The 23,795-nt window shown below is 40.3% G+C and overlaps 1 protein-coding gene across 3 annotated transcripts in view; it reads left to right on the top strand.

The window, feature by feature from the left end:
* Positions 1-23,795, top strand: part of CAPN6 (calpain 6) — an 87,777-nt gene that overhangs the window by 38,333 nt on the left and 25,649 nt on the right. For 2 of the 3 annotated variants that reach the window (XM_026703139.2, XM_026703138.2), the window contains exons 3-9: positions 4,735-4,866; positions 5,503-5,711; positions 6,205-6,397; positions 9,401-9,594; positions 16,113-16,190; positions 17,688-17,883; positions 19,995-20,117. In XM_026703139.2, the coding sequence (XP_026558924.1) occupies positions 4,735-4,866; positions 5,503-5,711; positions 6,205-6,397; positions 9,401-9,594; positions 16,113-16,190; positions 17,688-17,883; positions 19,995-20,117 (1,125 nt within the window). The other variant, XM_087940840.1, reaches the window with a different exon arrangement.

Genomic DNA, 23,795 nt, shown 5'->3' with positions numbered 1-23,795 from the left:
GCAACTGACTCATATTTATGACGGTTGCAGGGTCCTTGACCCTAACCCTCTGGCAAGCAAAGTCAATGGAAGAGCCAGATTCACTTAACCCTGTTACTGACTTAACTACAGCAATTTATTTAACAACTGGCAAGAAAGGTTGTAAAACTCACTTAAAAGAAATTTTGGGCTCAACTGTGATTGTAAGTCAAGAACTATCTTTCTACGTACTATGCATTTTTTTGTATTTTCTCTCTTTCTCTCCTTCCCCCCCCCCTGCGCCCCCACCATCCCCTTTCTACTTGAAGTAGAGAGACTGCGTGGAATTCTCATAAAAAGATGCAGCTACTGAATCAGAATGCGTACTAGTTTATGGACATGCAACCTCCCTTAAATAAATAATGAATGCACCTTAGCAAATTATTAAAATGTTCTTCAGTAACATTGATGTATTATAATATGAACTGAAAAACTGGGGAGGGGAAGAGAGTATTTGTGTTAATCAGTCTTTTATGTAGAACTAGTGAACAGAGAATAATCTTTCGATGCCAAATTATGCTGTTTGCTTTTCTGAGAGCAGTCAATTAAAAGATTTAATTTTAAGAAGAGGGAGAACAATGCTGTGATTCAAACTATTTACAAGCTTATGTTTCTAAGGAATCTAGAATTGACTTGATTCTTGAGGCTGCAACATGGAGAAATATCAAATAACCACAAAGCTCCTAAAATTTGGCCCTGTAAAAATTTAACATGGCTTTGATTAATCCCTGTTGCCTTGAAAAAACAGCCTAGAAGAATAAATTGGAAACATGCCAAGACAGCTGGGAGTTTTTAAATATTACAAACTTTTGTGGTTTTGGACCATTTCTCTGCCCTTTAAAACCAAATGAGCAAAGTTTTTTTCCACACTCCAAACTTCCAGACATAGGGATTGATTCAGCCAGAACTTGCCATTCTTCCTGTGTTCTTAGTGAATCTAATTCAATTTTTTCCTGTTTGTATTATCTTATGTGGCTTCAGATTCTAGAGCTAACAATTAAAAAGTCATATTTTCCTTAAAGGTGCCCCAATAATATATGTTGGCTGAAATCATATATCAATCCAAATTATGGTTTCCTTTAATTATGGTTTGTTGAACAAATTTGATTTAACAAATAATACTTAATCACAGCTTTAGTTTATACAGATAGTCCTCTGTTGTGACTCAGAGGTTTGAGCCTGCTCTGTTAGAAGACACAGACTTGAGCAATGAGGAAGAGGAGGATTTGGCCTTGGAGTTTGAGCCTGCTTTGCTGGAGGACACAGACTTGAGCCATGAGGAAGAAGAGGATTTGGCTCTGAGGTTTGAGCCTGCTTTGCTGGAGGATTTGGAATTGCCTTCCTCCCCAGGACCTTCCTCCCTGGTTGTGCCTCAGGTGTCGGCAGATAATCAAGAGAGCATAGCAGAGACTCTGGCTGAGGATCAAACTGAGGAATGTTGGTTTGATGCGAGGCAAAGACACAGGCATAGGCGTGAGATGCAACGCAGAAGGAAAGGACAAATCAGGGACTGAGATGAGAGACTGACATGCCCCTCAGGGAATAAAAGTGGGCGTGTTAGCTCTGGATTCTCGTTCGGGACAATTTGTTAATTTGGGATAGGAGCTTCAACAAATTCTGTGTGTGGCGTTTGCCTGTGATTTATGTTCTTGCTTCATTATCAGACTTGGCAGGCAGCTTGTGAGAGACTGCCAAGGACTTCTCCAGCCAAAGAAATTTAACCCTGTCGTTACTGGTCTTGTCTGCTTGTTTATATTCCTTTGGAAACTTGGACTCTCACCTCATGGGCACAGGTGAGACATAACAGTCCTCAATTTACTACTATTCATTTAGCGACCATTTGAAGTTACAGTGACAGTGAAAAAAGTGACAAAGCTGGTCCTTACATTTATGATGGTCACAGCTTCCCCATAGTCACATGATCATGATTTGGGTGCTTGGTAATCAGTATGTATTTATGATGTTTGCAGCATCTCTGGGTCATGTGATCACCATTTGTGACCTTCCTGGCCAGTTTCTGACAAGGAAAGGGAAAGAGGGAGGGAGGAAGGAAAGAAAGAAGAAGAAAGGGAAGAAAGACAAAGTATGAGAGATGGAAGGAAAAAAGGAAAGAAGGAAAAAGGAAGGGAGGGAAGGAAGAAATAGAAAGAGGGAGGGAGGGAAGGAAGGAATAATGAAAGAGGGAAGTAGGAAGGAAGAAGGAAGTTAAGACAAATCAGGAGAGAGAAAAAGAAGGAAGGAAGGAAAGCCAAGCCAATGGGGAAAGATATCCATAAGGAAGGAAGGAACAGAAGGAAGGACAGAAAAAAAAGAAGGAAGAGAGGGAGGGAGAGAGGAAGGGAGGAAAGACAGAAATAAAAAAGTGGAAGGAAGGAAAGAAAAATGAAAGAAAAAACTAGGAAGGAAGAAGGAAGGTAAGATAAAGCAGGAGAAAGAAGGGAGGGAGGGAGGAAAAATGAAAGAAGATTAGGAAGGAAGAAGAAGGTAAGACAAAGCAGGAGAGAGGGAATTTTGACAGTGTAACCTGAATTTTAACAGTGTACCCTTGGGGGCCCAATGCTGATAATCCTGCCATATTCTAACTCCTTAATTCTTCCCCTTCCAGATTTTGGAACATTTACAGATAAAAGTTCAGGTGTAAATAGAGACTAGTGTTCCTTAAAAATCCAGTAGAAAGGAAACCAGGTCATATTTTTATTTATACAGCACTAAATACCAGGAAATTAAGCTTGCAAGTATTTTGAATGTCAGTCAAATTCTTACTCTAATGCTTCCGCGTATCCTCTATTTACAATATATATGAAATCTTATGTAAATAAGTAAGGGAGAAAAAGAAGGTGTATTTTTGGTTCTGTTTTTATTTGCTTTGGCCCTGTCCCTCAGTGAGCCTTAAACCACATCCACATGCAGAGCTGTCCATCATGATGACCTCTGGGACTATCTGGCTTGAAGTGGTGAGGGGATCCAGACAAAAGTTCCCATCTAAATGATGGCCCAGCTCTGTTCTTCTGGCAAGAGGCAGTGAGTAAGATACACAACTGCTCTGAACTGGTCAGAAGTTGAGCATTCATGAATGGGCGAGTTTCCAATATGAATTGCCAAACAAGGGAAAACATATTTTGGAACATGAGTTCTGATTATGTCAGGCATCGGGCAAGAAAAACCATCGCAAAAAGAAGTTGAAAAATAGAGCTTTTCTAGAGCCTATGATTGGGGAAAACAAAAAATCCTCAGTAGACACAAGATGTTTTCTACATTACTAAAAATTGTGGAAAAGAAACAGACTATGAATTGTCTATAAACAAGGACATTTAGATGTTATTTTGATGCTGAATGGTATAGGGTCTCTGCTCAAGCAGGAGATTGGACTCAAAGACATAGAGATTAATTCCTATGCCCCTTCCAACTTTCTTATTCTGCATTCTCTACAGGTAGTCCTCAACTTTCAACAGTTCATTTAATGACCATTCAGTGTTACAACAGCACTCAAAAAATGACTTATGACCACAGACTGTCCAGGAGTTGGGGGATGCTTTAGTGCAGGTGTGGGAGGAGATCCCTCAGGAGACCATCCGCCACCTCATCACGAGCACGCCCAGGCGTGCTAGGAAGGTCATACAGGCACGTGGAGGCCACATACACTACTGAGCCTCATTTTGACTTGTTTTAAGGACATTACATCAAAGTTGGATCAGCCTGTAGTGTTTTTTTCCACTTTAATTTTGAGCGTAACTCCAAATCCAGACCGCCATGGGTTGCTAAATTGGATTTGCATTGATAATTTTTGTGTGATTTTGTTGTCAGCACATTCAACTCTGTAATGAACAAAGTATTTAATAATAATATTTCATTCATTCAGATCTAGGATGTCTTATTTTTGTGTTCCCTTTATTTTTTTGAGCAGTGTAGTTTCTATGAAGTTTTCATTTTTGATCCACGTTTTTGACTTTACCATATGTATATTTTTAAAAAAAAAATGAGTTGGAATCACAATTTAGATCCCCATTGCTACATGCTGGTTAACCACAAATTGAATCTTCAGATCACTGAACATGCCTCCAGTCTAAGTGAGAATTTGAATTTGTGGTCTCTACTATGTCTACAGTGTTGGCACATCCATTTTGCAAGAGCAAACTGTTCAATGAACGTTTACTACAACTAGAATTCTTTCCTTTGGTCACATGAATCAGAAGTTATATGTGTGAGATCCATGAAAGTCGTGCTTTAATCAGTTGCACTTCCCTACTCCAAACTCACTTCTGAGAGTGCTTGCTTGATGGACTTTTGCTTTATTCTATTGGGTTAAAATAATGGACTGTCCATTAATTCTGTTATTGTAGGAGATGATCGGGCTGAGCCCAAGGGAGGGGTCAGGCAAGTCATCAGTCTTGAATCCCTTTGCACCCACAACAGATCTAAGCACACCTTGACCTTCCGTTGACTCTTATCTGTTTGTTTTGACTCTTAGCAGTTCAGATTGTTGTAGAGAGTGTTAGGATGCATTAAACCTGTATTCATTTGAACCACCCTGCCTCCTGCTTTCCTGACATTTATTCTGAATCACTTTGGGTACCAGATTTCTTTCTTTTAAAACTTCACCAAAAGAGAAGTCAACAACTTGTAAGCTTCCGCTCTCAGCCAAATTAAGGAGCTTACTCGTTATTAATCTAGGAGATATCAACCAGACCATTTTGTTTGTATGCTTTATTCTCACAGGAGTTCTGTGAAGATCCTCATCTGACCGTACATGGAATTAGTTCCCACGATTTACATCAAGGGAGATTGGGAAACTGTTGGTTTGTGGCTGCTTGTTCTTGCTTAGCTCTTCGGAAGAAGCTGTGGCAGAAGGTAGTCCTCCAGAGTCATAAATGTTGCATTCTTTGTTAAAATTTAAACATGGTGTTCCAAAGCACTCTTGGAATGGTGGCCTCAGGCACGCCCCAGAACCTTCACATCAAAACAAGGTGCATCCTCCTCACATCATAGCAATACATGTTGTTGTTGGTTTAAGAGAAGGGAAGTTTGTGTTTTGTCTAGAGTTGTATATCTCAACCTCGGTGAGTTTGAGATATGTGAACTTCAACACCTAGAATTCCCCAGCCAGCATGCTGTGGGATGCACAATTATATAAGTTAAGGGTGAAGTAAGTTAAAAACTGTTTGTGGTAGGTAAGATCTGTTCCTTTAAATTTTATCAATTGATTCAGAAGAATCCAAATCTTTATGACTTTCTTTTCCAGAAAAACATGAATCATTTATTATTGTTATTCCAGGGAGAAATTACTTATCTGTACCTTTAATGGATAACTTTAATGCAAGTTTATTTGAAATGATGTTTTTCTTCTTTCATTAAGAGACTGTCAGTTGCAATTTCCATTTATGTGAATAGATTTTATTCCAGCATTAAGCAGATTGATCTGGCTCAGCAATGAATGTTTTCTGTCCTATGTTTGCAGTATATTTTCAGTTTCTTTGCATACTGTAGGTGTTCCCGAATATTAAGGAACAGGACTGGGACCAAAAGAGACCGGAGAAATATGCTGGAATCTTTCATTTCCATTTCTGGTGTTTTGGAGAATGGATTGATGTGGTCATAGATGATCGGTTGCCAACCATAGACAATAAACTGATCTACTGCTCTTCTAAGGAGCCCAATGAATTCTGGAGTGCACTTTTGGAGAAAGCTTATGCAAAGTATGTGGTGATTAATGAGGTGTAATTGCAGTTTTATCAGCCACTCAAAAATAAGATTTCTTAGTATGGGGATATTCATAGTCATTGTTCTGCTCTACAAAGACCTTGAAGTGTGTTCATACTACTCCTTCCCTATTTCAGATCCAATCCAGTATAAATAGCATAGGGTTTTAGAAGTGGCAGAAGTGAATTGGATTAAAAGAGGGTCAATTCTGTTGGCAAAGCAAACAATTATTCTATTATTGGGTTTTATTTTCATAGTAGTTCATTACAAGATTTTCCATAACTATGTAGATCTAGAGATTTACATTTCTGCAAAGTTAGAGAAGGTAGCCTGAAGTCTTCCAAAGTTCATTTGAAGCTCTACCCTATTGTGTCTTCTCTTGTGCAGGAACCCCTGGAGAATTCAAGAAGGTCAGGTGTGGTTATGGGGAAATAAATAGCAAAATCTCATTCTTTGTGTGTCTGAAACTCTGTGTTATGTCTTCTCTAGGATGGCAGGTTGTTATGAAGCCTTGGATGGGGGCAGCACAGCTGAGGCGATTGTTGATTTCACAGGAGCTGTAGCAGAATCCATCAACCTAATTGATGGTAATTATGACTATAGTATCATCGAGCAGGTGAAACTCTTTAGAGATTTGCTGAAAGTTAATAAAAGGGGAGGATTGATCAGCTGCTACATCATGGTAAGTGCACAGAGAACAAGCTGTGATGTGTCCTTTGGTCTATTTTTGATTCTTTATCAAAATGTCATTCCTATAAGGTAGACTAGACTAAGCAATCAACTCCCTAGGAAGGCTAAAACTGCCTTTATTTAGATTGGCTGTAATACAGAATCTTGCAAGTCTAGTTGTGCTGTATCTTCTCCCCCCTTTCTTCTACTCAAGTGAACCAAGAAGGTGTCTACCTGAGCCACTTCTGAATGTTGTCTATTTCTCTGGACTTACACAAGTTTCAGTCCTTTTGGTCTGCATATCTCCATCATGGTGATCTTCCTTACTCTCTCCACAAACTCAAGAAAAGGGGCAAGATGATTGAGAATAGCCTAGTTTGTTCTGTGTGAAGTGTGAAGGTTTTGCTATTTCTGCTCTTCAGTAGAAATGTCCCCCCTCTTTCTTCTAGGGATAAGCAGAGAAATGCTCCTCCATCGTTTTATTACCAATTGTCCCAAAAGTCCTTTTTCAAGAGGTGGCCTTAATGACTCTCTAAAAGAATTCAAATGATCAGCTGTCTACAACGGGTATAAATCCTTCCATTCCCCATCATCCAGCCAAAGCTGAAGAAGCTGCTTCGATGAGAAGCAAAACATTATCAAAGAAAAACCAGAAAGTCCAGTTGCCTCTTGAAAAAGCACCTTTGGGACAACCATGACCTGGATGACTGAGAATCTCCATAGACACATTTATTACCAATTGTCATTCAATTGGATGAGATATTTTGGCTTGGACAATTATCTCCAAGGAGAAGAGAACATCTGTGAAAATGGATGGAGTGTGCAGATCTTGCACCTTTTAGGGATAGTGTCTAAGGGCTTTACATTCTCCAGTGGTGACTTCTCTGACTGAGCTTTTTCAAAACAGTGTTATAGTCAGAATTAAAAGGAAGGCCATCCTTGAAAAATCACCAGGGAGTTTTTTCAGACAAATCATTTATCTAATTTGTCTGTGCACAAGTTTTGTGGACTCAAAATTGCTAGTCATAAATGATTTAATTTCCCCCACCTCACCTCAATCCAATTCTCCAGTGTCACAAAATTCCCTGGAAATGGGATTCAAGAGAGATTCTATGTAGCCAATCTATCCTTTTCCACCACCTTCTCCACAAAAGATTTTATGGGAATATAAACTTGGAAGGGATAACAGGGAAGCTAGAGTGATAATGTGATCAGTTGAGAATGCATCACAGAATGTCTCCAGATCTCCTGCAGGGGATGTGTTATAGACATACTAGATTTTTTTTCTTGGAGACAAATCCTTGTGGGAAGGATCTGAGGTGAAAAGAAATTTGGAAACTATCAACATAGCCATGATGTCTCCTGAAATGTTGACCTTTGTAGAAATCCCTTTGGAATGGGACAAAATATGAGTAATTCCTGGATCAGATTTTAGAGATAATTAAAATGAGACATCTCCAAGCATGTTTTGTCATCCATTCCATACCTCCCATAATCAGCTTCACACATACACACACACGTTTTTCCCATACCATAAGATTCTTATTTACCCATACTGGTTGTGGGTAAATAAAGATGGAAATAATTATAATCTTGTAAAATCCTGAAGAGCAATATTATAATAAAACAAAAAACCAGCACAAAGGCCTTGTAGTTGCATCAGACCCTATAACACCCAACCAAATTCTGCAAAAATTCCTAGCAGCCAATTCTTACCCCAGTCTTGTAACATTTATTGTTGTCTGCAATTCAGCCATGCTATGTAGCATCTGAGAGCAAATGTTAAGTCAGCATCTGAGAGCAAATGTTAAATCGGGTACAAATGTTTAATGCCTAAGATTGCTACACCTAAGTTAGACATCTGGCTGAAATCATTGGGCACTGATCTTCACTCAGAAGTTTATCTGTGGGACAAAAATACAAGCTCTAAACATATCTTCAAGAATGCAACATTTTTCCATGACTTCCTTAACCACATGAGTGGAAATAAGGGTACTAATTAATGCACTAATTAATTCTCAGGCAGAACAACTCTGCCACGGGTTACAAGCATAGTGGATGGTAGAACTGTAGATCAATTTAACACTGAAAATTGGATTTAATTTTAATTATTCAGTTTAATATTGTTCATACTCACTTATCCATGTGACCATCCCCTTTCCTCATCATAAGAAAACTGTTGTTTCTTTTGACATGCAATTTACTCTACAGTTTTGTAGGGTTCCACAAGAAATGTTTCTTTGGTAATTTTTTTCAGGCATATCCTACTTTGAGTAAACCTCTCTAGTAAGAACCCTTCCTATTGGTGGAACATGTCATTTTATTCTAAAAGAAATCCATGTCAGCTTCAGGCTTCTATGTCCCTAGAAGATTCCTCTAGTCTCCTTCTGGTACAGGATATTCTGTGGATTAGCCTATTTATTTCATATGACAAACTTACCAGGGGATCTGATTAAGTGTTTCCTACTTGTTTCAGTAAGGAAATTATTCATTATCTCTGCTGAAGAATATTAATGAGGCATAGTTTATTTCATAGCTGAAGGAGACATCTACTTCTTCAGGGAGAATTTAATTAAAAAAACAGTCCCCAAATAAAATATTAAGATAACAGAAAGAAGACAACTGTGATACCATATACCAAAATAACAATGGTAAATCTTTGAGTTGTCATTCTAATCACAAATCAACATTCGTTCTAATCACACATCAACATGCATTCAAGACTTGCTTGGAAGAACTCAGTGGAGTTGTCTTTTATGTTTCTACTGCTGAAACACATTTTGAGTGTATGCCTGAACAGATCTTCTCAAGTTTGACTGACATATGTCATTAGCAAGTTCTGGAGGTTCTTATCATATCTTAAGAGGTAGGTAAGAACAGTAATATCCCATTTAGCCTGATAGTAAATAATAGTATACAGTCTGATGGAGCAATATTTAGAAGAGGTTGCTATTGATGGGAGAAATCAATAACCACAATGAAAGTTTGCATTAATTTGTGTTCATCTTATGCCTAGCCTTCATCCCTCAGTGATTTTGAAGTAGAGACGGATGTGGGTTTAGTGAAAGGTCATGCCTATTCAGTGACATCTATTCTGAAAATGTCTGTTGGACAGAAGAACCTGTGCAGTGGAAAGTCTGAGAAACTTTTCATGATCCGATTAAGGAATCCTTGGGGAAACAAGGAATGGAAAGGAGCATGGAGTGATGAGTAAGTAATCCATACTTTAAGAATGAGAAGAAGCATTAGAACCAAGATAATGGGAAATGTTAATACCACTTTATAATGTCTTGGAATACTGCATCCAGTTTTAGTCGCAATGATGTAAAAAAGATATTGAAATTATAGAAAGAGTGCAGAGAAGAGCAACAAAGATCATTAGGGGACTGGAGGCTAAAACATATAAAAGAATGGTTGCTGGAATTGGGACTGTCTGGTCTAGTGAAAAGAAGAACTAGGAGGTGACATGATAGGAGTGTTCCAAGGGGCTGTCACAAAGAAGAGAGGGTCAACCTATTCTTCAAAGCACTTGAAGACTGGACAAGAAGTAATGGATGGAAACTAGTCAAGAAGAGAACCAACCTAGAACTAAGGAGAAATTTCCTGGTGGTTAGAACAATTAATCAGTGGAATGACTTTCCTCCAGAAGCTGTGGATGCTCCAACACTGGAGGTTTTTAAGAAGAGATTGGACAGCCATTTGTCCAGAATGGTATAGGGTTTCCTGCTTGAGAAGGGGGTTGGACTAAAAACCCCAAGGTCCCTTCCAACTCTGTTATTAGTTTCTAGCTTTGAGTGAATTACAAGGTAAATTACAAGATATAGTTACTCACCAACATAAATGAAAATCTTTAAATGTGGAAACAAAATGAAAAACTTGTCAGTTTATATATTTATATTTTTTTATATATATATATTTTTATATATATATTCTTAAGTTTTTGCGGGTATTTATATGTATGGTATTCAGCTTTGTTTGGATATTTTCCCACATCATTATAGTTGTGCTTTTAAAGTTGTAGCAACGTTTCGGCAGAATCTCATCTGCCATCATCAGGCTTCTCTATAGTGTTCATCTATGAGTCAGACTTTCACAGCCATTTCTGTTTTAAATTTGGTGCTAGCCTACGCGCCAGAATGAGATGAAGAAAAAAAACCATTCTAGCATAGCAGTAGGCTAGCACCAAATTTAAAACAGAAACGGCTGTGAAAGTCTGACTCACAGAGGAACACAATACAGAAGCCTGTTGATGGCAGATGAGATTCTGCCGAAACGTTGCTACAACTTTAAAAGCACAACTACAATGACATGGGAAAATACCCGAACAAAGCCGAATGCCATACATGTAAGTACCTGCGAAAACTTAAGAAAACAAATTATATATGTGTATGTATATGTATATGTATATGTGTATATATATATATATATATATATATATATATATATGTGGATCTTTGGTTGTTCGGGTTTTCTCCGCGTAAGATTCGAAGTATCTAGGCAACGTTTGATGAAGTCTCATTCATCATCTTCAGGCTTCTGTCTCCGGCTCTGTGCTTCTCAGAGTAATGTGAGATTGCAGCTGCTTCCTCCTTTTAACTGCCAGTGGGGTGGGACTTGATTGGGTGGGGGCTTGGCTGTGTTCTGATTGGGTGGGGGTGTGTTCTCATTGGTAGGGGGTTTGGCTGTGTTCTGATTGGTTGGGGGTTAGCCGTGTTCTGATTGGTTGGAGGCGTGTTCTGTTCAGGTGGGGGCTTGGTTGTGCTCAGGTTAGTCTTAGTTGCTGGGGATTTGAGCTGGTGAGTTGTGATCTTGCTGTTTGGCTTGAGTTCGTGGTCCTTCTGCATCTTCATAGTGGGTGTCGGTTTGCTTCATGTATGGCTCGGAGGGGTTTGAAGTGGGTAGTGATGCAGCTGCCGTGCAGCTTCTGGTCCATGGTCGTGTCTCATCTTCTGAGTGGGTGGGAGTCTGTTTTCTACATGGAAGTGTGGTGGTGGCATCTTGTGTGGCTCTCATGGGTGTGGGTCTGGTGTCCTTCTTCATGTTAGGTACTCGTCTGTTCATGAGGGCGGGTTTCCAAATGGCTGGAAGGCGGAAGGTGTCATCTCGTTTGTTCATGCTGTGTGGCGTTTTTCTATCTCTATGGCTTCTCTGATTATTCTGCTGTTGAAGTGTTCGGTTTTGGCGATAGTTCTGGTATTTTTAAAATCAATTTCATGTCCTGTGGCTTTGAGGTGTTGGACCAGGGAAGAGGTCGTTTCTTCTTTTTGATTGAGTTCTTATGTTCTTCAATGCGTGCACTTATTCTTCTGTTAGTTTGTCCAATGTATGTGGTAGGGCAGGCAGTGCAGGGGATTTCATATACTCCTTGGTTTTCTAATTCGATTTTGTCTTTGGGGTTTCTTAGGATGGTGGATATTTTTCTGTTTGTGCAGAATGCTGTTTTGATGTTGTGTTTTTGGAGGATCTTGCTAATTTTGTCTGTAGTGCCTTTTATATATGGGAGGAGGGCTTTGCCGTTTTCTTGTTCTCTGTCTTGGATTTTGGTTGGGGTTTATTTTTGGATTAGGTGGGTAATCTTCTTTCTTTGGAATCCATTGGCTGCAAGTACGTTGGTGAGAGTGTGTAGTTCGGTTTTTTGGTGTTGTTCATCGGCTAAGCATTTTGTTTTCTGAGGTTCTCGCGGGTATTTGTATGTGGATCTTTGGTTGTTCGGGTTTTCTCCCGCGTAAGATTCGAAGTATCTAGGCAACGTTTCGATGAAGTCTCATTCATCATCTTCAGGCTTCTGTCTCCGGCTCTGTGCTTCTCAGAGTAATGGAGATTGCAGCTGCTTCCTCCTTTTAACTGCCAGTGGGGGTGGGACTTGATTAGGTGGGGGCTTGGCTGTGTTCTGATTGGGTGGGGGTGTGTTCTCATTGGTAGGGGGTTTGGCTGTGTTCTGATTGGTTGGGGGGTTAGCCGTGTTCTGATTGGTTGGAGGCGTGTTCTGTTCAGGTGGGGGCTTGGTTGTGCTCAGGTTAGTCTTAGTTGCTTCGATGTCATATCCCTCTTCACCCAAGTGCCAATAAAAGAAGCCTTGACAGCCATCCGAAACAAATACAACCCCCCCCAAGCACATCCTAGATCTGACCAACCACTGCCTATCCAATACATACTTCACCTACAATGAACAAAAATACAAACAAATAGAAGGAGCACCCATGGGATCACCCCTCTCACCTGTCATCGCTAACCTCTACATGGAACACTTTGAAACACAAGCTCTAGAAAAATACGACCACAAACCCAAACTCTGGCTCAGATACGTAGATGACACCTTCATAATCTGGCCACACGGGAAAGAAAAATTGAACAACTTCCTCACACACCTCAACAGCCTACACCCCAAAATACAATTCACCATGGAAACAGAAGCCAACAATCAACTTCCTTTCCTAGATGTCTTGGTATACAAAAGATCCAATGGCTCCCTAGGACACACCATCTACCAGAAGAAAACACATACAAACCGCTATCTACATGCACTCTCACACCACCACCCAGCACAGATCAATTCCGTAGCCAAGACACTCATCTCCAGAACAAAATGCTTAGCTGATGAACAACACCAAAAACTGAACTACACACTCTCACCAACGTACTTACAGCCAATGGATTCCAAAGAAAGAAGATTACCCACCTAATCCAAAAAGAAACCCCAACCAAAATCCAAGACAGAGAACAAGAAAACGGCAAAGCCCTCCTCCCATATATAAAAGGCACTACAGACAAAATTAGCAAGATCCTCCAAAAACACAACATCAAAACAGCATTCTGCACAAACAGAAAAATATCCACCATCCTAAGAAACCCCAAAGACAAAATCGAATTAGAAAACCAAGGAGTATACGAAATCCCCTGCACTGCCTGCCCTACCACATACATTGGACAAACTAACAGAAGAATAAGTGCACGCATTGAAGAACATAAGAACTCAATCAAAAAGAAGAAACGACCTCTTCCCTGGTCCAACACCTCAAAGCCACAGGACATGAAATTGATTTTAAAAATACCAGAACCATCGCCAAAACCGAACACTTCAACAGCAGAATAATCAGAGAAGCCATAGAGATAGAAAAACGCCCACACAGCATGAACAAACGAGATGACGCCTTCCAGCCATTTGGAAACCCGCCCTCATGAACAGACGAGTACCTAACATGAAGAAGGACACCAGACCCACACCCATGAGAGCCACACAAGATGCCACCACCACACTTCCATGTAGAAAACAGACTCCCACCCACTCAGAAGATGAGACACGACCATGGACCAGAAGCTGCACTGCAGCTGCATCACTACCCACTTCAAACTCCTCCGAGCCATACATGAAGCAAACCGACACCCACTATGAAGATGCAGCACGACCACGAACTCGAAGCCAAACAGCAAGATCACAGCTCACCAGCTCAAATCCCCCAGCAACTAAGACTAACCTGAGCACAACCAAGCCCCCACCTGAACAGAACACGCCTCCAACCAATCAGAACACGGCTAACCCCCCAACCAATCAGAACACAGCCAAACCCCTACCAATGAGAACACACCCCACCCAATCAGAACACAGCCAAGCCCCCACCCAATCAAGTCCCACCCCACTGGCAGTTAAAAGGAGGAAGCAGCTGTAATCTCCATTACTCTGAGAAGCACAGAGCCGGAGACAGAAGCCTGAAGATGATGAATGAGACTTCATCAAACGCTTGCCTAGATACTTGAATCTTACGCGGGAGAAAACCCGAACAACCAAAGATCCACATATATATATATATATATATATATATATATATATATATATATAAAAATACAAGTCTATTTATTTTCCTTAATGACTATAATGAAGGGATGAAAGAATACTTAGATATTTACAGAAGACACAAACACTGAGTTAGATATTGCATATGGTAGAAAATGAGAAAAAGTCAAAATGTTGTTAATGAGTTAGAGAAGGAGCCTGGAAAAAGCAGAATGAAATTCAATATGTGAAAATTCTCCACTTAGGAAACAAAAATATGGTAATGTAGAGGATGAGTAAATAAATAATGGTTTATTTGCTAAAAGAGTTTGTGAAAAAAAATCTTGAAAGTAAGTAGACTGCAAACTGAATATGAATCAGTTGTATGATATGATTATTAAAAAAACAAATGCAATTTCAGAAATTCTCAACAAAAGTAGTTTAAATTAAATTAATTGTTCCATCAAATTATCCATTGCTTAACACCAACTGAAGTAGTTGTATCCAGACCTGGGTATGGCATCTTAACAAAAATTCTGATGTTCAGTTTTTCTAAATTTTCTTAAGATGCTATACCCTGGACCCTACTTGAGTTGGTGTTAAGCAACGGAGAATTTGACAGAACAATTAATTTAATTTAAACTAATCTCAACTACCTTTGAACATCAGGTTCAAAGAAAGGCTGAAGATGACATGAGAAGATGGAAGGATTTGTACTAGTTCAAACTGCAGATATAATGTTTTTATCAACTTATCCAAGTTTATCCAAATTATCAAAAAAATCAGTTTTTTCAAGTTTATAATTTATTTTTTTCCTGTCGGCTCTCCTTCAGGGTCAGGCTTTTGATAGCCCACTAAAAAGAAAAGAAGTTTTTCCCTGGGTTCCTTTTAGAAAGTTTATTGGAGAGACTAGGTTCAAGTTACAGAAATTTCAGCAAATGCATTACTTTCACTTTTAGAACCCAGTTTATCCTTCAACTAGTTAAGACAGCAATCCTCCCACACCATCTAAAAGCCTGGTGAATTATGTGAACTAATGAGGAAACTGCTCTCTTCCCTAGTAAGAGAGAAATGTCCAGGTGGCCAAGGTATAAATTACTAGGGGAAAAAATTGCTTTCAAAAGTATTTCAAAGCAAACAAGTTTGATTAAAAAATCATGGAATCATGGTAATGTTCTTCTTTATCAATAAGGAGAGATGGTTGAGATGAATGGGTAATCTTTGGACAGAGTCTTACTGGACAATCCTCTCTCCTATGATCTAGAATTTCTTTGACTTTATGCACTGCCATTAAATCACAAGATATCAGAGAAGAATAGAGAACTTGGAAGTTGCGTCAAGAGAGGATTAAGCCTAGAATCATTGCATGTCTACAAATACTCTGAGTCCAACCTCCCTTGAATTCTCTGAACTCTTATCTGGTGCCAATTTAGTGCTGATGGTTATTGACTAGATTCTTGTGCATAGGCATGAACAATTTTCTGAACTGCAACTTATGTGTGATCCTGATTCTTCGCGCTTACATAAGAAGGATTTCTTCACATATGAGCCTTTGTGGGTAGTGACAAGTAAGCAACTGACTTAGAGTGATGGGAAGACATGCCAAGAAAATACTAAGCTGGTGTCCCCTGTGCAGATCCTCAGGGAAGAAAAAACTCAAAGCATTATTAAGAGAAAAGTTTAAGTCCAACACTTTGTGAATGAGATTTTTAAAAAGTTGCTTTTAAAGGAGGGAAAACATTGAGAAATTGCCCAAAAGTTTTGGAATAGCATCTCTGGCTAAAGGACACAAAAGAATACCAATTGGAAGGTTATCTTTCTTAAAGACATTTGAGAAGGAGTCAAAGTAGGCTGGGTTGTCCACAATAAACCACTAGTGTAGCTGAACACATCTATTCTTATATTTTTAAAAAATGGATAAAATGGCTGTTTAACTTTTTCCCCTTTCTTTTTTTAGATCTGAGGAATGGAAAAAAGTGAGCAAATCAGAGCGAACAAGATTAGGTCTCACCCTTGAAAATAACGGAGAATTTTGGTGAGCTCAGTTAATCAATGTCCATGTCATATTTAGTTTTGCTTTCAATAATCCTTAATAGTGTTGTCTTCTCTGCACAAGAAACTATTTTTTCCTGTTACAAATTCCTATCATTCATCCATTTTCTCTTCTATGCCATTCAACTTCTAATTGCACAGAGCAGTGAACATAGGAAGAACTAAACAGAAAATGCAAAACTTCAACACTCAACAGCATGCCTTATAATGACCAACTTGAAACTCATAACATCCCTTGAATGTTTTCTTCCCAAATCCATCTTTTAATTTTGTTATAGAAATACATCTGGTCGGAGGTAATTCAGAAGAAGCTACTTCATAAAAGTGGGACACCATTCTTGAGAAGAACCTGCTATGAGATTCCTTTGGAGATAGCATCTTCATCAAGATCTCCCCCAGATCTTACCAGATGGAGAGATTTGATGGAGAATAGACAACCTTAAAGATAGATAGACCTTGAGTCATTTAGGGTTGTATAATTTAGTTGTGTAGGAAAAAATAAAATGACTACTCATGGCAGAGAATCCTAGCCTTTGAGTAGCAAACAGATGACCCTTTGGTATTTTGTTTACCCTGTAGTAGTTGATCAACCTAACATACAACTACAGGTAGTCCTTGACTTACAACAGTTCATTTAGTGACTGCTCAATGTTACAACAGCACTGAAAAAGTGACTTATGACTTTTTCATAGTTGCAATCTTTGCAGCATCCCCATGATCATGGGATCAAAATTCAGATGCTTGGCAACTGGTTCATATTTATGACCGTTGCTGTGTCCCTGTGTCAAATGATCACCTTTTGCAACCTTTTGACAAGCAAAGTCAATGGGGAAGCCAGATTCACTTAACAACCAGGTTACTAACTTATCAATTTCACTAATTCACTTAACAACAATGGTAAGAAAAGTCATAAAATGGGACAAAACTCACTAACAGATATCTCACTTAACACTACTAATTTTGACCGTGGTCATAAGTTGAGGACTACCTGTAGAACATTAACCCGGTCAGATGTATAAAACCACGTCGGTCTATTCTTTAACTTTAGTCAATGACCAATATTTCATTTAGAAAAGCATAAAGGTTAAAACTTGCTAGCTAAAATAAAGCCAAATATTATAATAGCACCAGTGACTATTAAAATATGACCACTAATTATTGTAAGAAGTGACATTCAGCAAACCTGATGGATCTCTGGTTGCTCTTTAATAATTCATATGTACATCTGCAGGGATTCCAAAGAATTTAAGCTCCATTCCTCCAAACCGTCAGAAAAAGAATTGTAAGGATTGATGGAAAAAGGATGAAAAATAATTTTAGGTTTGTTTTTCCAGCCTCAGCTGATTTCAGGTCGTGGACTATACATTTGGGAAGGGTTATATTTTTTTATGGAAAAGAAACATTCTCTATTCACTCACCCACTATTAATTAAATAATGTGCTTAGGGATTTTTTTTCTTTTTTAATGCACTATGGTTCAGGATGACATTTGAAGACTGGTGCAAAAACTTCACTGATGTGGACATTTGTCGGATTGTGAACACCTCTTTCTTCAGTATCCATAAGACCTGGGAAAAGAAAATGATGCGTGGACAGTGGACAAAGAATCCAAATGCCATGTTAAATCGCTCTGGAGGGTGTTTAAACAACGAAGCCACTTTTCTCCAAAACCCTCAGGTTTTCATAATAATTTACTTTTGATGCATACATAATTTGGTTCTTCTGTGGGCATAAACCTAAACCTAAACATATTTGTTGTTCCAGTATTTGAGGGGCTCCTACAAAGACAAAGGAGTCAAACTATTTTCCAAAGCACCAAAAGCCAAGAGAAGAAACAATGGTTGGAAATTAACCAAGGAGAGAAGCAGTTTAGAACTAAGGAGTAATTTCCTAACAGTGAGAGCAATTAACCAATGGAACAGCTCACCTTCAGAAGTTGTGGGTTCTCCATCACTGAAGGCTTTCCAAAAGAGACTGGACAACCATTTGGCTGAAGTGATATAGGGTCTCCTGCTCAAACAGGATGTTGGACTAGAAGACTTCTGAGTTTCCTTCCAACTATGTTCTATGATCTACTTTATCTTGCATTTTGCATTTTTATCTTCAGCATCTCTCCAATGCTGAAAGATTTACAAAATAGTTCTCAATTTAACAGCTATTTGTTAGAGATCGTTTAAAGTTACAATGACACTGAAAAAAGCAATTGGCCGCCAGTCCCTACATGTAACCACTCTTGCAGGATCCTCACAGCCACGAATAAAAATTCAAACAATTAATAACCGGCATCCATTAATGATGGTTGCAGCATCCCAGGATCATATGATCTCTACTTGCAATCTTTCTGGCGGGCTTCTGACAAGCAAAATTTGGGGGGGTAGATTTACTTAATGACTATGGTTTCACTTAACAACTGCAATGGTTTGCTTAACAACTATGGCAGAAAAGTCTTAAGATCAGGCGTAACTTATTTAACAATCACCTTGCTTAGCAATGGAAATTCTGGTCTTAGTTGTGATTGTAACTCCAGGTTTATGTCAACATCCAGCTCAAGAATCCAAATAAAACTCCAGGTACATTCATTTCTGAAAATCTTAATTCTTTATTGAATACCTGCATGGTATGGTTCCCAAACACCAGTTCATAGAATTAAATAATAATAATTTGCCCAGCCAAACCCCCAAACTCTCAGGTTGTCCATGTAAACACCTGTTCATTTTGTTATAGGAAGCATTTGCTTCAACTCCGCACTTGCTACTTGAAAAGGTTTCAGGCTCTCCCAGTCTTCAGCAGAGTCGTGGAGGTTTTGTTTCTCTACCTAACCTGTTTTAATCACACCTAGTTCTCCTTTTCTCTCTTTTTCTCTTTTCTCTATTTTTGTCCTCTTTGTTGGTCTTCTAGTCCAGTCACTTGTTCAAGGCAGGAGTCCTTATACTCTATACAACATACAAAGGGTTGTCCAATCTACTCTTGGAAACCTCCAGTGATGGAGCATCCAAAGCCTTAGGAGGCAACATTTAAACTGATTATTTCTCCAGATACTGTACATATTTCTAAAACTATTTCAGTATTTTATTTTCTGCAGTGATCTGCATTGTGACATTTTGAGAAACTATACAGTCTGGTGACTAAATTCCATCAGAAATTTTGATATCAAAATGGCCAAAGATCAGATTCACAGCCAATTGTCTTTATTTGAAAGTGGTCACATGCAGTTTTTATCCCTCAACTATCCCAAGATAAACAGCATCATTTCAGCGCCTTAAGGTTTAAAAAGAATAAAACTGACACGGAAGACTAATCCTTGAGTATCATTCTACATGTTGAACTTCGATCTAGCTCCTATTCATTGCCCTATGTCACTACATTTGTCTACATAACAACCCTGGAGCTTGCCTGGTTACATCTTTTTGGCATTCCAACTTCCAACATTGGCCAATCAGATATCTTCCAAGGTTCCATCAATAAGGCTGATAAGAATTCCCATAACTCAGAATTAATCTCCAGGAGGTTTAGTATTTTCCAAGTATTTACTTCAACATCCAAAGAGCCTTCAAACTGGGAGATTATGGCATTGAGCTTCAAAACATCTGGACTGTACTTAGTTGGGGAAAGTAGCATTAACTGCCATGTGAGGTTGCTATATGCAGGCACATATATAGCACTGGAAAGATCTAAGATGTCAGTCAGCCTGCACAAGGCCTTAGTAACAGTTGCTTCCCAACCCTTTGATTGTCTGTTTTCATAATCTACACTTTCATAGCAGTTTTGTCTGTACTTCTTTTTTTCAGTATATTTTTGATGTTACGAAGGTGGAAGACAAAGTCTTGATCTCTCTCCAGCAGAAGGACCAGCGGATTCACCGGAAAGAAGGGGCAGGAGATAATCTTGTTATAGGCTTTGAAATTTTCAAGGTAGGTCTCCATCCACCTCTACTCAAGACAATTGCTTTGAAGAATTGATGTAGCATATCTCTTATATTTTTCTTATTGTTATTCCATAAGCTCTATCTTCATGTACAGGTAGACCTCACTTAACTAGCACCTGTTCAGCAACTGAAATTACAACAGTACTGAACAAATGGGATTCACAAGTGATCCATGAAATTCCAGCTGTTACAGTGTCCCCACAATCACATTTTTGTAGCTTGGGGTTTTTGGCAATCAATGCGCAATTACAATGGTTATTGTATTTCTCAGTGATATGATTACCAATTACAACCTTCACTGCTGGCTTCCAGCAGGCAAAGTAAATGGGAAAACTGGCAGGAAATTGTAAGTCGTGGTCATGAGATCTCATGCTTTATGACCATACAGGATTTGCTTAACAAAGCAACCAGAACTGTCATTATAAATCATATGATTTTCTGCTCATATGTGACATAGTTGCCAGTCCCAATTATCATAGCTAAACAAGGGTGACCTATAAGATTGTTTTCACATAGATTTGCATCCCGTTTTGGTCACTTCAGTATAAAAAAGGTGTTGAGACTAGAAAGAAAACCAAAAAGAGCAACAAAAATGATTAGGGGGCTCGAAGCTGAAACATGAAAAACAGTTGCAGGAATTAGGTATGTCCAGTCTATGAAAAGTAGGACAACGGGTGATATGAAAGCAATGTTCCAATATTCGAGGGGCTACCACAGAGAAGAGGGGGTCAACTTATTTTCCAAAGCACGTGAAGGCAGGACAAGAAGCAATGGATGGAAAATAGTCAAGGAGAGAAGCAACCTAGAACTAAGGATAAATTTTCTGACAGTGAGAACAATTAACCAGTGGAAGGGCTTGGCTCCAGAAGGTGTGGATGCTCTAACACTGAAAGTTTTTAAGAAGAGATTAGATGTTGGTAGAATTACCTGAGAACGCCCTTTCTATATACGCAGCAAGAGCGGGATATGACTCCTCCTACTGACATCATAGAGCTGGGTCTGCCACCATAAAAACCATCAGTTTTGGCTGCTCGCCATCTTTTAGGTGAAGATTCTCATAACGTGTCTCTGCAAGATAAACAAGTAAACATAACAAAACACTCCCTCCCAGACGAACTAGGGTGGGGCTGGACTCTCTTGCAGCATATATAGAAAGGGCGTTCTCAGGTAATTCTACCAATGCCCATTCTCATACACGCTGCTAAGACAGCCCAGGAATGGGACATACCAAAGCCTGCATGCCATGGGAGGGTCAACGTCTGGGTAGGTCACTCCGACTGTGGAACCACCTGTTGAAGCACTCTCCTTCTGAATGAGGCATCCGCCAAAGCAAAGGAGTCCAACATATAATGTCGTATAAACGGTGATGGAGACGCCCAGGTAGCAGCCCTGCAAATCTTTCCAGCAAAGCCTGAGAAGACTAGGCAGCTGAAGTAGCCACACTCCTAGTGGAATGAGCCATGACGTTCATAGGAACTGGCAGGGACAAAACTTGGTAGGACTTGAGATGCAAGTCCGAACCCACCTCCCAATCATAGAAGGAGCCCAAGCAGGTGGGATGAAATGACACAAACATAGCCTCCGATCTCCTAAATTCAGCAGTCCTCTTGATATAGATCTTGAGGGCCCGCCTTATGGCAACTGTGCTCTAACTCATGTTGTGGTCCTGGGCAGAAATTTGGCAAAACAACCTTTTGCACCTAGTGAAACCAGGAGTTTATCTTAGGAACAAAGAAATGTTTCAGGACCAAGAAAATAGCCCTGAGTTCAAGCCAATTTATAGGGCAAGCTCTATCTCCCTGAGACCAGCATTCTTGAGCAATCTGGCCCTCTAGATGAGCCCAGCATTGAAGACTGGCATCCGTAGTGAGCAGGACCCTGTCTGGCTCCTTGAAGGAGAGGCCCTGCCATACTGCCTGAGATTGCCACCACCTGAATGAACAAAGGACCTGCTGTAGAACCTGCACTTTGATGGCAATTGGCTGGTGCCTGCCCATTGGAATGGCAGCAGGAACCACTGGAGCGCACAGGCATGAAGGCGGGCCCACAGGACAATGCCAATGCAGGAGATCATCTTCCCCAGGAGCTGAGACAGGAGAGATGGGAGTGATGCGCTGGCATCAGATCTGGATGACAAGGGCATTGAAGCTCTTCCTGTGGTCTGGAGAGAGAAAAACTTAGCAATGGGAAGTATCGATGATCGCCTTGAGATGCAACAGCCTGGTCATAGGGGAGAAGTGGTTTTTCTTTAGGTTGATCAAGAAGCTGTGGTCTCACAGGCACTGTAGTGTGATGCAGAGGTCTCGATGAGCAGATCTGACCGACTGCAACTGGATCAGGATGTCGTCCAGATAACACTGGACCCTCACCGAATAGACCTCAGCGAAGCTGCCAGAGCTGCCAGCACTTTTGTAAAGACCCTGGGTGCTGATGAAAGACCAAAGGGAAGGGCCCAGTACTGGAAATGGATATTCTGGTAACAGAAACGGAGAAACTTGACAATGATGAGGCCAGATAGGAATATGGAGGTAAGCCTCCGTGAGATCAATGGAGGAAAGGAGGTCGCCCTCTTGAAGGCTCTCTAAAATGGAATGAAGAGTTTGCATTTTAAAATGCATGTATGGAATAAATTTGTTTAGGAGTTTCAGATCAAGTATGGCCCTCCATCCCCCAGAGGCCTTCAGGCTCACAAAGAGGCAAGAGTAGAAACCCAGTCCTCATTGCTCCATTGGAACCGGCTCAATGGCCCAAATATCGACCAGATGTTTAATGGCTGATTCCATGAGGGCCTGTCTAGAGCTGTCCATCGACGTAGGACATTGAACAAAAAATTGTGCGGGTGGAGACACAAACTCAAGCTGCAGACCAAATCTCACTGTTTTAAGTACCCAGGTGTCTGATGTCGACTCCTCCCATCTAGAAGCAAAGAAAGCCAAACGGCCTCTGATGTGGGGTCCAACCGGGTCTTTACTTCAAGCGTCGAAACGAATAACCTCCTCCCCACTCGAAAGGGCCATTTACCAGGGGCCTGCTGCTGCCTGCCTGAAGCTTCAGGATGTTGTTCTTGGTGATGCGGGAAAGATCTCTGGCCGCGATGCGGATTCAGACCTGAAGGAAGGGGGCTGGTAGTATGGACTGGGACGATAGTCCGATCTCTTCCCTGCTGTAGATAGAATCTTGCACTTGTCCTTGGTTTTGACCAAGTAAGTCTCCAGAGCGTCGCCGAACAGCTTTTCTCCAGAGCAAGGGGTTGATGCCAACTTCCATTTACGACGTGCATCCAACTGCCAATTCCACAGCCAAAGGAGCCATCTGGCCACTACAGAGGAAGCCATGGCCCTGGAGGCAAATTTGGCAGAATTCAAGGTCGCATCTGCTGTAAATTCCGCAGCAGCAATTATCTTGTTAAGATCCTGATGTGCCCTGAAATCAGTGGCCAGGAGCCTCTCTAGTAGTTGCCGGAGCCAGCGGAGTGAGGATCTTCTGAAAAATGAGGCTGCTGTAGATGCCCTGATAGCCCAAGCCGCAGCCTAGCGGGTGCACCTGAGAGTTTGCCAGACCTTCTATCTTCTGCCTTCAGCACATCCTCAGGTTCAGTGGGCGTGCCTGATGAGGAGAAGGTGGCAACCACTGGGGGACAATCAGGGCATTGGCTAAGGCCAGG

Source organism: Pseudonaja textilis, chromosome 12 (assembly GCF_049901715.1).
Source record: "Pseudonaja textilis isolate UNSWEBS1 chromosome 12, rPseTex1.2, whole genome shotgun sequence".
Lineage (NCBI taxonomy): Eukaryota > Metazoa > Chordata > Lepidosauria > Squamata > Elapidae > Pseudonaja > Pseudonaja textilis.
Note: the sequence above shows the minus strand (reverse complement) of the source record. Positions and strands in the feature narration are given on the sequence as shown.